Source organism: Anser anser (assembly GCF_964211835.1).
Source record: "Anser anser genome assembly, chromosome: 17".
NCBI classification, from domain to species: Eukaryota; Metazoa; Chordata; class Aves; order Anseriformes; family Anatidae; genus Anser; species Anser anser.
The window spans coordinates 3,751,305-3,765,046 of NC_139738.1; the positions used below are offsets into that span (position 1 = coordinate 3,751,305).

At 56.8% G+C, this 13,742-nt stretch overlaps 1 protein-coding gene across 1 annotated transcript in view; it reads left to right on the top strand.

The window, feature by feature from the left end:
- The window catches only part of NOC2L (NOC2 like nucleolar associated transcriptional repressor), a 43,080-nt gene that overhangs the window by 20,552 nt on the left and 8,786 nt on the right, over nt 1-13,742 (top strand). Inside the window, exons 13-16 of the mRNA XM_083803259.1 lie at nt 424-537; nt 719-820; nt 5,213-5,356; nt 11,441-11,554. Of these exons, the coding sequence (XP_083659385.1) occupies nt 424-537; nt 719-820; nt 5,213-5,356; nt 11,441-11,554 (474 nt within the window). The remainder of the gene's footprint in view (nt 1-423; nt 538-718; nt 821-5,212; nt 5,357-11,440; nt 11,555-13,742) is intronic.

Sequence of the window (13,742 nt, forward strand, 5' to 3'; positions counted from 1 at the left end):
AAAGGGTAATAGTTTGGTGTAAGCAGCATTTAGTCTTGCTGTTGAAAAGCATCTCGTCTTCAGGGACAGCTCCGAAGTATACTCGAGCTTTGCAGTACTGCCCTTCTGACCAAGGTCCAAGGAGCAAACCTCAAGCTCCTTGTGCTGTTGCTGGTGTTGGTTCCCTTTTACATCACGCTTCTGTGGTATGTTTCATGCTCAGGTCCCTAAAGCCTCGACTATGCTTGGTGTTTGCTCCCAAGCTGTCCTTCGCTAGGGCATTAAAAAGAGCTGTTGGACGGTGATCAGAACAAGCAGGCAGGAGCAAGGATTTTTGGATTGTCTTCTCAGCTCTGTCATCAACTGCGTGGTCTTGGTTGAGTCATTTGGTGCGTGTTTGTTTCGTGGTGTGATCGTCTTTACACTCAGTTTCTTCTCTTGCAGATTTTCCAGCAAGTGGATTTCAACAAGAGGCCAGGACGCATGAGCGCTAAGCCTATAAACTTCGCGGTGATCCTGAAGCTTTCCAACGCCAACCTGCAGGAGAAAGCCTTCCGAGTAAGTGGAACCCAGCTGCCGACAGCGCACATCCGTGGAAACACAGCTGCTCTGTAAACAGGACTTGCCCTAGCCGTGCGTTGTGCGATCCTGTCCTGTAGGTTAGAGGCTCATTTCCCAATCTGGGAGCTGAGGAGCTTAGTTCCTATCTGATACCTCTGTTTCTGCTTCCTCTGCCCAGGATGGACTCATTGAACAGCTCTATGACCTGATCCTTGAGTATCTCCACTGCCAAGCCCACAGCATTGGGTTCCCAGAGTTGGTTCTCCCCACTGTCATCCAGGTAAGGTATAGGACACCCCGTGGAATGCCCCCGGAGTGGGATAAGGTCCTTTAACCTAGCAGGGAACTTTAGATGGTCCTGATAGTGTGAGGGAAGAGCTGTTCACCTTTTCCTAGTCACAGTTTGTGTTTAAGGGATTCTTAGGGAGGAATGGAGGCATCACATCTAACAGGAGGTTGAAGGTAGGTGAAAGTGGCTTTAGTGTGAGCCACTCTTTTGGGAGACAAAGTGGAATAAAGGGCTGTAGAGATGGGTTTTTGACCAGTGTATGCAGTTCTTGGCGATTCAGAGTTGTCCAGATTTGCTGTGCTACCTCACCGCAGTACCTGTGCTCTCAGAGCTCGTGTTTCTCCTTGCCTTAGGGCCTTTCTCGCGTGCTCTCCACAAGACGGCAATCCTCCCTCCCAGCCTGTGTCCCCCCCAGCTGGGGCACTTTCTCCCTAAGACCAATTCCCGTCTCTGTCCATCTTCCTCAACGCACCTCATAGCGTTGCTGCAAAGAGCTTTCCTTTCCCTCTGCCCTGGCACTCCGTGGCAGGCAGTTCTTCCTCGCCACTTCATGTTTACGTACTTCTTTCTCTGCAATAAGGCAGCCTGACGGGGCTGTATCTGGGTGTATGGAGCATAATCCTCCCCTAATGCTGGGAGCTGAAGCTGGGTGGCTTGTTTCGAATGAGCAGCGACCTCTCTGCTTTGCACAGGAGGATTGCTCAGTGCAAACAAGCTGGAGCTTGTTCCTTCGCATCCTCCCATTCCTCTCGATTTTTAACTCACAGGCGGCAGGTGCCATACGAGTTTGGCAGAGGGCTGCTCTTGAATCCTCTGTGGGGGGACACGCTTCTGCTCCGATGCCACGAGCCGGCGTGCCTGCCCACGTTGCTGCTGCCCTGCCTCTGGTCGATGCGGCAGCAACGTCTCGCCGGGTCCCACAGGCTGCTCGGGAGGCAAATCTTGCTCCTTCTGCTGTCCGTGGCGGGCTGGCAGCTGCCGGGCACGTGCCTCTTGGCTGCGCCCCTGCAGCCTGGCAGAGGCATTGCCTAGCTGCCAGCCGGCTGCCCTGGTTAATGCGAGCTGACAGGCAGCCTCCCCGCTCGCAGAGCCGCTCCCGTGCCTGCTCTCCTTTCGCTTCTCGCTTATCGGCGGCGAACAAAGCCCCTTGGTCTCAGCCAGCGGCTGTTGGGAGCAGCGAAGCTGTCGGAGCCAGTGTTGTAGCTGGAAGGAGGAGCGGCTGATGGCCCTCCGGCACCGAGCGCCCCGTGGCTTCCAAACACACCCCGGGACCAGCCCGGCTTTCTGCAGAGAATTCGTGCTATCGGATTCCTGTTCGGCTGCCGCTAACCGCAGCCTCGTGGCGTCTGCTGGGCCCGGGATGCTGAGGTTAGCTTCCCAAAATCTCGGAGCCTTCGGGAAAGCGCGTGGGGGGGGAAGGCTTTTCCCCTGGCACCCTTCCAGTTAACTATAAAAATCCATCTGCCCCGATCCTTCCTCTCTCTCTCCCGACGAGCTCACGCTGCGCTCGGTGCCGCGTCGCGGGGGCTGGCTTCCAGCTGGCGGGGGCTGCGCCGCACGCTCGGCTTCTGGTCAGCGGCTTTGGGAGAAGCTGGGCTGAACGGCCTGAAGGCCGCACGCGGGAAGCCTCCTTGCCTGGAAGGCAGGAAGCAGCCGGGCGGATCAAAGGAAAGCAGAGCCAGCAGGGGAGGGAGGCTGTTCAAAGGCTTCCCTGCTGCCCGGCCGCTGGGACGACCCCCGGGTCCGTTGCCGCTTCCGCAGGCTGGTGAGGAGCTCAGGGCGTGCGTCTGGGGGCCTGGAAGAGAATCCCTCTTCTGTAGGGTCCTTCGGGGCAGCACGGAGCGGAGGCGGGAGGTGAAAGGGGAAAACCGGAGGGGTTTGGATAGGGGGTGGTGCTGCTGGGAGGGGGCAGGAGGTGGCACGGTCTGGGCAGGGCCCTTCCTCCTGCTCGCCCTGCTCCCGGCTGGATGTTGCCTCTGCTGTCCGAGAGCCGGGGATCGGGGTTGCTTTGGGTTCCCCTGGAACACGCGAGCCCAGCTGCAGCGGATCATTTATAGTCGCCTGTGTCGTTTACTGTAAGAGGAGCCGGGCTTTTGCTGCGGTCTCCGCTGGTATAAACCCTCGGTGTTTGAGGCTGGCAGTGGGACAGGATCAACCCCGCTAATCACAGAGCTGCTTAGCTGGGAAGAGATGTTAACGACGTGCACGCACACACAAACACATGTTCCGCTCGCTTTTATTCTGGAAAGCTGTGGTTGTTGTGCTTGGCAGAGGGGAAAAAGGCACGCAGAGAGTTCCTTTCTCTCTCTCTCTCTCCCCTCTATCTTTCACTGCCGTGGCTGTTCCCTGCCTCCTAACGCAGGGCTGAGATCTCATTACCTTCCGTTAATATCCGTGGCAGGTAGCAGTGGGGCTGTGAGGGATTGCCTGGGTCGGGGAGAGGAGGGGCGAAGGAGAAACGAAGCGTACGGCCCCGAGCGTGAGCACACGCCGCCAAACCGCACAGATAGAGCCCGAGATCTTGCAGGATTTCAGGTGACACCTCTGCAGCGGAAGAAAAATGATAATGTATGTGGCAGCGGATGAAATGGATCTGGGGCTGCAGCCGGGGGGATCAAGGGAGATAAATGGGATGACAAATGCATCTCTCAGCGGAGATAAATATGCAGCGCCCATGAAAAATAAATATTTTAGAAAGGAAGGGTGAGAATAGGACGGGCCTGGCCAGCAGCAGCAGCGCTTGGTGACGGTTTCTTTGTACGTGTTGGACGGGCTGTTTGCTCGGCGGAAAGGGGGCGAGGTGTTGCCTTTAACTCCCGTTTTTCGAGTTGGCCGAGTGCAGACAGGTGGATAAAGGGGCGAGAGCAGCCCCTGCCGCTAGCTAACGGGGCACGTTCCCCCTGCGTGGGGCAGGCCCCGCCAGGAGAGCGGTGTGCTGACGGAGAGGGGCTGGGTGGGACCGTCGTCCCTCGGTTAACGTTTAATTCCTCCCCGCTCGGCGTGTAAGATCAAGCCAACCCGCAGGCTTGACAGGCGGGAGACGTCCTCCTCCTTTACCCATCTCTCTCTTTTGAGGCAGAACTTTTGAAGCTGTAAGGGGAGGAGGAGGCACTACCGCATTTGCTGACTTGAAGCCCGTTATCTCCATCGTGATAGCATCTGCAGGTCCCAGCTGAGATGGAGGCTCCCTCGTGGTTAACCATTTTCTTCTGCCCCGTTGGGTCCCTTTCCCTAAATCGAAGTGTCTGGCTGGTGTGTGCACGGCTCTAGCGAGAAGGTTGAATTTGGAGAGCTGTCTTGGGGCTGGTGAAAACTTAGCAGGCAGTGTGCCGAAATGGAAATTGAAGCCCTGGGTCAATCCGGACGCTCCCACCTCTCCCCCTGTCGAGAGCATCCTCGGCTGCCTCACCGCTGTGTCAGAGCCGCGCGTGGTGGTTTGGACTGGTGGGGGAAATCTTTGCTGGGGAGGAGAGGGGGTTTGCTTGAGGACACCGCTGCTGAGATAGAAAAAAAAAAAGAAAACCCCACAAAAACGTGGTGTTTGCAGTGAGACGGTCTCATTGTCTGGGGGCACTGAAGTGCGTTTCCTGCGCAGAGGGAGGGCAGGGGCCGGTTCCCTGCGGGTAGGATGGACCGGGCCCTTTTGGGCAGCAGCAGGGTTTGTGGTTTCCTGGCAGACTGGCTCTCGTCCCAGCCGTCCCACCTAAGCCCTTGGGTCTTAAAAGACCGAATTATCTAGGCACATGCTCGTGGGGGTTGTCCGCAGCGAGGGTTGCTCTGTGCATTTTTGTGTGGTGCCTGCGTGGGTTTGTGCCCTTGAAAAACAGGAGGTTCCCGTTGGAGCTGGGCTGGGAGTCAGACGGGAAGCAAACTTCACCCCGTATGACCCTGCACGTGGCCAGCTGGCCTGACCCACGGCCCTGCAGCTCCGACAGCCCCGAGTTTTCCCACCGAGCCACGCAAAGACCTTCAGCCCCGGTCCACAGACCCTTTCACCCCCATGTGCAGTCTTTTCTCAATCTCTGCCTTCAACCCCAGCCTCTGGTCTCAATCCACAGCCTCGCCTCTCTGGGATTCCCATCCCAATATCCGTCGCTGTGCTGCTCGAACCCCAGCGATACGTCCTTTCAGAAAGAGCTCGAGTTAAAGGGTGCGGAGAGCTGTTCCTGAGCGAGCCCCACAGCCAGATTGCGTGCAGATATTTGTATCTCTTTGCATCCTCCCAGCCCAGGGTGGCAGGATGCTGGTCCGGGGTATGAACCGAAGGGAGCAGGCGCCCCGTGCTGTCCCTCACCGAGGGCGGGGAGATGGTTTTTTTGCCGATGGGGTCTGTTTGTGGAAACTGTTACGTGGCTTTCATTCTTCTTCTTTCCCTCCTCCCAGCTAAAATCTTTCCTGAAGGAATGCAAGATTGCCAACTACTGCAAGCCTATCCGGCAGCTCCTGGAGAAACTGCAGGAAAATTCTGCCTACATCGCCAGCAGGCGTCAGAAAGCTACCTTCGGTGTGGCCAGCAGGGAGTCTGTGGTGAGTCTGCTGCTTCGATTTGGGCTTCCTGGAAAGACAGTCAGGCTCCGGCTGCCGGGGCCGAGCGGGTGGCAGGGGGAGGAGGGAGGACGAGCTCATGGAAACGGGGCTGTGGGGTGCGGCAGACGCTCACAAACAACCGGGCTCGGCAGGGCTCTGATGCTGTAGCTGGCAGGGCTCTGCAGCCAAGAGCCTCATGGAAAACTCAGGCCATAAATTACACCCTTCTCTTATTTATAACACACGCACATCTATGGAAGCGCCTCGCCTTGCTGGGGCATATCCCCTGCTGGGAAATTTCTTGCTTTTCATCATCCCACTGCCGATACACCGGTGCCAGTTCGTGCCTAAGGTGAAGGGGGGGATTCTGCCTCCCCTGTAACCACGTTGTTTCCTCCTGGTCTGTGGAGACACCTCTCCAGCAGCGTAGAACCAAGCCGCCAGCTGACTGCTACGGGACAGTTCAGAATCCTGAGCCAAACCTTTCCCCGTTTTCCTGCTCTCCCGTGTAGACAGAACTGTAGGACAACTAAAGTTACGAGCCCTGAGAACTGTGAGCAGGTATCCTGGGCACTGTAGCTGCTCCTCAGGAGAGATGCTGGCGTGTTCTTCTGTCTGCAGCCTAAGTAACCATCCATCCTGCTGAGGAAATGCTGAGCACATTCAATGCCTAGAAAATTTGCAGTGGCCCTGGGCGGCTCGTAAGGCCCGTAGAGGTGTTGAGCTGAATCTCAGGGCAGTTCTGCCTCGCTGATGAGGTGGAGAGCAGCTAGGGTAAAGATCCTTTACTCTTATATTAGGACCTGAACTGTAGCACAGGTAGAAAACAGTATGTTTAAAGGTTGCATCTGACTAACAGACTGAGATGCTGTCTTCCTGGAAAAACCCTGTCGTGGCTACGGGTGTTCCCCTGGCTGGGAAGGGTCCGGAGGTAAGGCACCGTGACAGGAGCAGGCGGAGACGAGCTGCCTGTGGAGGCGTGCCAAGAGGTGCTGGTCTCCAGGGCCTCTCCGTAAGGAAGCTGCCGCAGCCAGCTGGATTCAGATGGAGGCGCTGGAAGCTGCTGGTTTCAGCTCGAAGCAGGGAGCTGTTAAAACGCTCCAGAAGCAACTGTCTGGTCTTCATTCTGTTGTGCTGTTCTCGACAGGCCTGGGGTAGGAGGGTAACCTGCTCGTGCTCGTTTCCTTGCCTCCAAGGGGACTGTACTCCTGTACCGTTACCTTCCTGTCTTACAAGACACACCATTGATTCCTCACCCTTGTTAGGAAGCCACTTGGCTTGTGCGCAGCTGGAGAGGCCGCCTCTCTCATCACTTCCCCTACTCCAGGAGTCTGCTTGCTCTGAGCTACGCCCTCCCAGGGATGGAGAGCCCATTCACCGTCCCTGCTTGGAGCTCTGTTTCCTTTGCTTTGCTTCCTCCTTATTTGGGACCTGCTGACCTGCTCAGCTCCGAGGTATTTGAAATGCAGGCCCTATGTAAACGAAGCCGAAGGGAAGCCTTGTTAATGAAGCTTTGTTTGCTTTTTCCTTTGGGACGGGGAGCTTTGCATTTATCCGGCGCAGCAACCTCTGCAGGTGGACTGTGCGTGCACGCCTCTGCGTGAGAGTCGGCGGTGAGTCCGATAATTCCTTGCCTGGCAGGAGAGAGGAGAAAATATCTGTGTCTGGGAGGTAATTGATGGGATCAAAGTGATGGCTCTGTGGCCACATGGTATCGTTGGGAGGGCTGGAGGTCTGCACCACCGAAAGCTCCACGTGTTAGCGAGGAGCTGGGCATGGAGCAGGGGTTGCAGCGCAGACTAATTCATCGTCAGATACCGAGGGGCAGGAACTGCAGGAAAATTACCCTTTGAAATCCTGGCATGTCAGTGCCTGGACACGGCACTGCCGTTCCGGGATTAAGGGGTTGAGGGAGCTGGTTTTGAAGAGACTGAGTAGTCCTGGGTTCTGTAAACGCCATTCTGGCTCGGACTGCTTTGCCAGAGGAATTGCGCTTCCCGTCTGGAGCGCAGTGGTTAGGGTTTTGTTGTTCTGTAGCTTTTGCGGACAGACAGCGCTGTGACCACCCACCCACTCCGCAGAGGTAGAGATTTCAGCCCCTAGGGCTCCGTGGAATGATGGGCTGGGGAAGATCGTTGGCTGAAAAGAAAAAACGGGTTTCCAACAACTCTGCCGCTGTCTGCTTTTCCCAGCAACCCTGGCAGCAGCCCCTTTTTTTTTTTAAGGACTAAGTGATTTTTTTTTTAACATCTTGCTGCCTGCACAGCTCCTAGCTGATGCTGGTGCACCTGCTTTCTTAGGAGCATCGCACCCGGGTGGCTGCATAGCGTGGGGCAGACGGGGCTGGCTCCCAAGGGGCAGCCTGCTGCAGGTAACGTTGGGGCTGGTCTGGGGAAACAAGCTCTGTTTTGCCCAGCCTGTTTGGGGACGGGTTCTCCTCCTGCCCTTTAAGGGGATCCAGCAGCAGCGTGGCGTGCTGCTCGGAGGGGATGCCTAGATTGCCAGTGCCATCTGTATTTTTGCACTTTGCTGCCCTGTGAGAGAAGGGAGCCCTTCTCTTCCAGGGGTTAACGGGCTCCCAGTGCTCCCGGGAGCGAGGGAAGCAGCCAGCTCGGCGCTTCTGTGGCGTGGAAGATCCTGGCTTATCTTCCGTGCCTTGGGACGAGTTTGGTGGCTGGTGACTCTGCGCTTTCCCCCTGCTCCTGTGCAAACAGATGGTGTAGATTTCCAAAAAGGGCCAAAGCTCCCGCAGAGACCGGGCTTCCCAGAACGGCTTGGAGTGTCCCTCGAAGTCTGGGTTGAGTTTGCCAGGCTGTCTCCAACATACGCGGGGCATTGGCACTTGTGCGAAAGCAAACACTGCCAGAAAAGGGAAGGGAGGGAAAGAAGAGAGGCCAAAAGTATTTGCGTGTCCCCCTTGCCAGCAAGAGCAATTGAAAGCAAATGCTCTCTGGTATTCGCATCCCTGCATTTGTGCCTGCCCCACTCCAAGGAGCGGAGCCCAGGTTCGGAGCCCGTTCTTGCACGCAGCGTGCTGAAATGCAGCGTTCATCGCGGGGAGTTGCAGAGCAATAGGTTTAAGGGAGGGGAATAAACGGTATGAGTGCCATCGGTTCTGCACTCCTGAGTAGTGGGAGGACTTCAGAAAGCTCGCTGTTTTGCCTAAGGGTCTATGTTATTTTTTTTTCTACATCGTTTGACTTAAGGTGGAGGGGAGCCCTCGGGCATCCCAGGCACTGCGGAGCAGAGGGCTGGGCACACCAGCTGCGTTCAGCCTGATGCACAGCATTTTCAGGCTGAGAACTTGAATTTCCTTTCCTTGATTTGTTTGTTGGGTCCAGATGTGCGATGGGCACCTCTGACTTGAGGTTCTTCAGCACCCGCCCGGGCCCTGGCCTGGCAGGGGACAATGCAGGGGAGGAGAGGAGCTCCCCAGGACCTGCAGCACGCGCCGTGGCACAGCTCGGGGGCTCCACGCAGGGCTCTGGGGGTCCTGCATTCGAGACCAGCCCAGCCCAGGGAGGGAAGGAGATGACGGAAGGCATTGCCTCGTTCCCGTGGGATTTCCAGATTTGCCTCCATCCCCATCTCAGTGATCTCTGTTAGGTTCGTACAGCCCTGGCACTGGGGGCTGATCCGTGCTGGCTGTCCCCTGGCAGCGCAGTGATGCAGAGGCAGTAATAAAAAGGAGAATTGCAAACGGTTGAGGTGGGTATGGTAGCATCCGCTCTCAAAATTCCCATTTAGGCATGCTGACTAGAAAGATGGGATTGTTTTATTTTTATTTTTTAATCTCTGGATCCAGCACACTTTAAAAGAGCCGCGTCAGAGCAAACAGACGTTTGCCTTCCCTAAGAAGAGCCTTTCTCAGAAGCTCTCCGCACCGAGCAGCATCAACAAATTGCCTGCCTGCAGCTGGCAGCCTGATGGGAGCCTGGTCCATAAAGGGGGTGACTCTGTGCTCCTCAGGAATTACTCCTCGTGCCGCAGCGGTGGGCCAGACCGCCAGGAGAGCCGCGCCGTCTGCCGGCTGGCGTCTCCTCCAGCCGGCGCTGCCGGAGCCAGAGGTCCATCAGCCCTGCTGCCAGCCCGCCGGGAGGAGGCTGGGGAGCAGCCACGGGCTCCGGTGCAGAGCTGGAGCCGTGTTACAAAGGGTCCCGCGGGAGCCGTGAGCCTGGGACCGGGGATTACCAGCAAGGGGCCGTTCGGCTGGCTGCGGTATCGCTACGCGCCTGGTGCGGGGTGCGCGGGCAGGCTGCGCCATTAGAGGGCGGGTGACGGAGGCTGCTCGCCCCCTAATTGCCCAGGGTCAGCGCCTGGTGCCGGCCGCGGAGGCCGCAGATCGTCTCCACTTCCCTCCCGGTGACGGGCCAGATCAGGAGCTGGCGGAGGCTGATGTATTTCACCGTCTGCACTGCTTGTTTGCCTCGCTCTGCCCGTTGCAGGTCCGCTCTCTCCGTCTTGTTCCTCTTTACGCTCTTCCCCGCGCCTCGGCTCACAGGCTGCAGTGAACACGCCGTAACCCCTGAGTTTTGAGGCTCAGCTCCCCAGAAGCAGAGCCCATTCGGGCTCAGGGTAAGAGTGTTAGAGCTGCTGCTGTGCTTTGTGCTACGGAGATGGTCTGGCCGCTTGTTCCCCCCCCAGCAGCAGCACCGTGTACCCCCAGGTACCGACGCAGAGCTCTGGGTTTGTTCTCAGCCCTGGATTCGGGATAACGTTTTTGGACCTGTGCTAGCCTACGAGTGTATCTAAACTAACCCCTCCTGCTGCTCATTCCCTTGCTCCTTTGCCTGTTAAATTCCTACTTGTGCGTCATGGCCGTGCTTATATAAAATATAAAATTGACTTTTTCCTGTGGGATAGCGCAACGCCTCTGGGCACGGTGGCAATCCAGCTACCAGGTACAATTCTCTGCGGGTTTGAATTTAAGGGACCCTGGCAGGTTAAAAAGAGTGTGCTTTAATTTGGCGTGCTGCCCCCCACCCCCTTCAGCACTAACATGCCCCAAAAAACCCCTTGTAACCATCCCGTTTGCTTCCCACTATTCCCAGCGCTTACACCTCCGTACTCCCCCTGCTTGGACAGCGGAAGCAGGCGCGGCGTTTCTTCGTGCTCTGCTCTCCCAAGGCTGGGATGAGGCCAAGCCCCCGCGGGGGAATGTTTGTTGCAAAAATAAACACTTGGCCACAGAACAGGGGGAAGAGGCAATCCAACTCCTTTTGTGTTTAGGTCTTGTAAATGCTTGCATGAGGTTTTCCTGAATTAAAAAAAGAACTTAGCAGGCGATCAAATGTCTCCGTTGCAAGAGCAGGGGGCGGATTTTGCCCTGATAGATCCTCTGATGTATCCCTGTGATTCCTGCCTTCAGCTTTGAGCTGAAGTAATTCCTTTACCTTCACAGCAGGCTGCGTTGTCTGCCCTGACTGCTGTACCGGTGTCTTCTCCCTACAGCTAGAGAGAAGCGAGCATCCGAGGCCAGGATAGTACCAGTGGGTCCCAGAAGGCATGGAGCTGGTCTGGAAGAGCTGTTGCGAGTTCTCAGCACTTCTGAGAACCAGGCCTCTGCCCCAAGGGAAGAGCAGGGATCTGGGAACCCACATTTCAGGCCAGCATGCTTGGAAACCTTGGTGGTCCTCCAGGAGCTAAAGCGTCTCACGCGCCACCCCCCTTCGGAGGACTTCACGCCCTGCTCTCTGTCAGCTGCGTCTCCGTGGTGGTTAGAAACCTGTGCCATGGGTGTCCTGGGCTACTGAGGGAGCTGTTGCGTTGGCTAGCCCTCTGATTTCATCCTTGGGTTTCTTTAATCTCCCTGCAGTGCCCGGGCACTGCTTGACCTCGCGGGAGTCATCACTCGCACCGCTCCTCACTCGGTGGTTGCTTGAGTGCCTGTGCCTGCGTTCACATCCATCCTGCTCGCATTCGTCGTCGTGTTTGCCAGCTTCCTACCCAGAAGCTGCAGAAAGGTGGTTTCACTCTGCTCCTAACGGTTTCACTCTGCTCCTAACTCTCTGCACTTGCCAGGGTACTGTTGCAGAACTGCTTTGCAAACCTCCCTTAAATTTGCACCCCTCTCTCTCTCCACAGGAGCAGTGGGAGAAGCAGGTCAAAGAGGAGGGGACGCCTCTGACCAAGTACTACGCTCAGTGGAAGAAGCTGAGAGAGAAGGAGATTCAGCTGGAAATCACCGGCAAAGAAAGGGTAAGAAACGCCTGACTCAGTGCACATCACCTGTGCCGGGGCAGGAAGGGAGAGCCCTGTCCTGGCAGCAGGGGGGTGGCTGATGAAAGCCAGCTCAGGCTGAAAGGGGCTTGAGCTTTCTGGCTGTGAGGACCGGGCACTCTGGGGAGGAGCGTGGCTGTGGCTGGACAGCAGTGTCTTCAGCCCCCTGGGGATTTGTCTCGCTGGGTTCTCTAGGAGTCTGTGTCCCCTGCCTGTACCCTATTTGCCCGATGGAGCCGTAGGTGAGACGGGTGAAGTAGTGCCAGGGTAGATTTCCTTCTGTCCCTGTTCAGGCTCATGCTGTTCAGGATGGATTGGCCCGGTAGCCTTTGTAATTTGAGGATGGGGAGCTGAAAACAGTAACAATAGAGCAATTGTCTGTAGAAATAGCGTACCACAGAGGTGGGTTGGGTAACAGATCCCATTGTGCTGGAGCGCTCGGGGCACACACACACACACACACACACACGATGCCCGTTCTGCGCGTTCGTCCCCACTTCTCACGTTGCTCTGGGCAGCCCGCATCGTTTCAGGGTGCTCTCCTAACAGGAAAACAAAGGGTTGTGCTCTTTGTCCGGCCCTGTGGAGCGTGGCTGGATCGCTGGAGCCCAGCCTTGCGAGAAATCAGGGAGGGGATGATGACTCTCGTCTTCGCAAGGGGAATATCAGAGATGAGTTCTGGTTTGCATTTTATTTCTCCCACGCGGGTGGCTGGCTGCGAGGTGGGACTTGCTGTCTGGACAGAAGAGCTCAGCCTGCCGTTTCCCACATCTGCTGCCCAAGGGAAGGCTCCCCGGCCGCTCCTCGGGGCACCGTGCTCTGGGATGCAGCAGGGGGAGGGAGCTGTGCTCACATCAGGAGCCTAAAGGAAAGCTGTCTCGATGCTAATGCAATGAAAGTGGCTGAGCTAGGCTGCTTGGCCAGGGAGCAGGAAATAGATATAATTGGTGTCTCCAGCGTATGGTGGGGAACAATTAAAATAATCGATGGGACGGGAGCATGGCTGGCTCTGAGCCAAGCCCCAGAGCGTGCTACGAGACCTGCGAGACCCTAGAAATGCTCAGCACCGTGCACCAGCCCCGAGATAAGGACAGGGGGAATAAGAAATTCCCCCGGGGCAGCCGTGCAGAGGGAACAAAAAGAACCTCTTGTTTTCCGTGCAAGCCCAGCGGGAGGAGGTGGCCCTTGCAGAAATGAAACTGCGTGTGTGGGGCTGAGAGACAGCAAGAAGTGATGGCTGGGAGCGGGGCTAACCTGGCCCCAAACTGGCCCTGCTGGTGCGAGCCACGACTTTTCCTGGTACCGAAGCAGCTGTCGCAAGGGGACAGGAGATAAGCTATGGGTAGGCAGGCCCCCGTCTCGTGGGAAAGGCTGGAGGTGAGCCGGAGCAGTGTGGGGTGGCCACAGCTGAAAGGGAGAGGAGCTCCCTTTGGAGGGGGGTTGCTTTGGCAGAGCGAGGCTCGGGAGGATGACTTCGGAAACCAGGGGAAGTTTGAGGGCAGGGCCAGGGTCTTGTTCCCCGCTGGAGGAAGCGGGCTGAGCAGATAAACGGTGGAGAGAGATTTCGGAGTTAGCTTTCAGAAGGCTCTGAGGCTGCCTGACATCTCTGCTTGGTGAATGGGGCTGTTGTCTCTCTCGGTGGGGACCGCTAGCTTAATGATGCGGCATTGTGAGCCCCAGCAGGAGAGTGAACGCCATGAGGCCCATTAGGGCTGGGAAAATCCATGTCCCATTAGCAGCCATTGGGGGGAAAAATAATAACAGAGAAAAAAAATCAGCCCGGCTCTCAGCTGCTCCGAGCTGCAGCTCGCCTTATATAACAACGCTGACCCCGTCTGCCCGTTCCCTTTGCTTTTCCCAAAGGTTTTTAATGGGATGCAGACTAATCGGCTTCGTGAGGCTCGGTCTGTAGTGAACTTCCAGCTGGGGATTAAAAGACTGGCCCCCAAATTACCTAATTACTGCCCCTGTGTGATGAACGCGGGCTGTATCTGCGAGGGGTGGCTCCGTACAGGTCCTCGTTCCCTTGCTTTGTGGTCGCTGTGCAGCCAGTAGGGAGCTCTGGTGCCTTCGTTTTGAGGTGTCGGACCTGAAGGCACTCCCGTGGAGCTTGGGACAGTCAGAGGTGGTACAGCTCGGCGTGATCCAGCCCCAGGTCCTTTGTAAT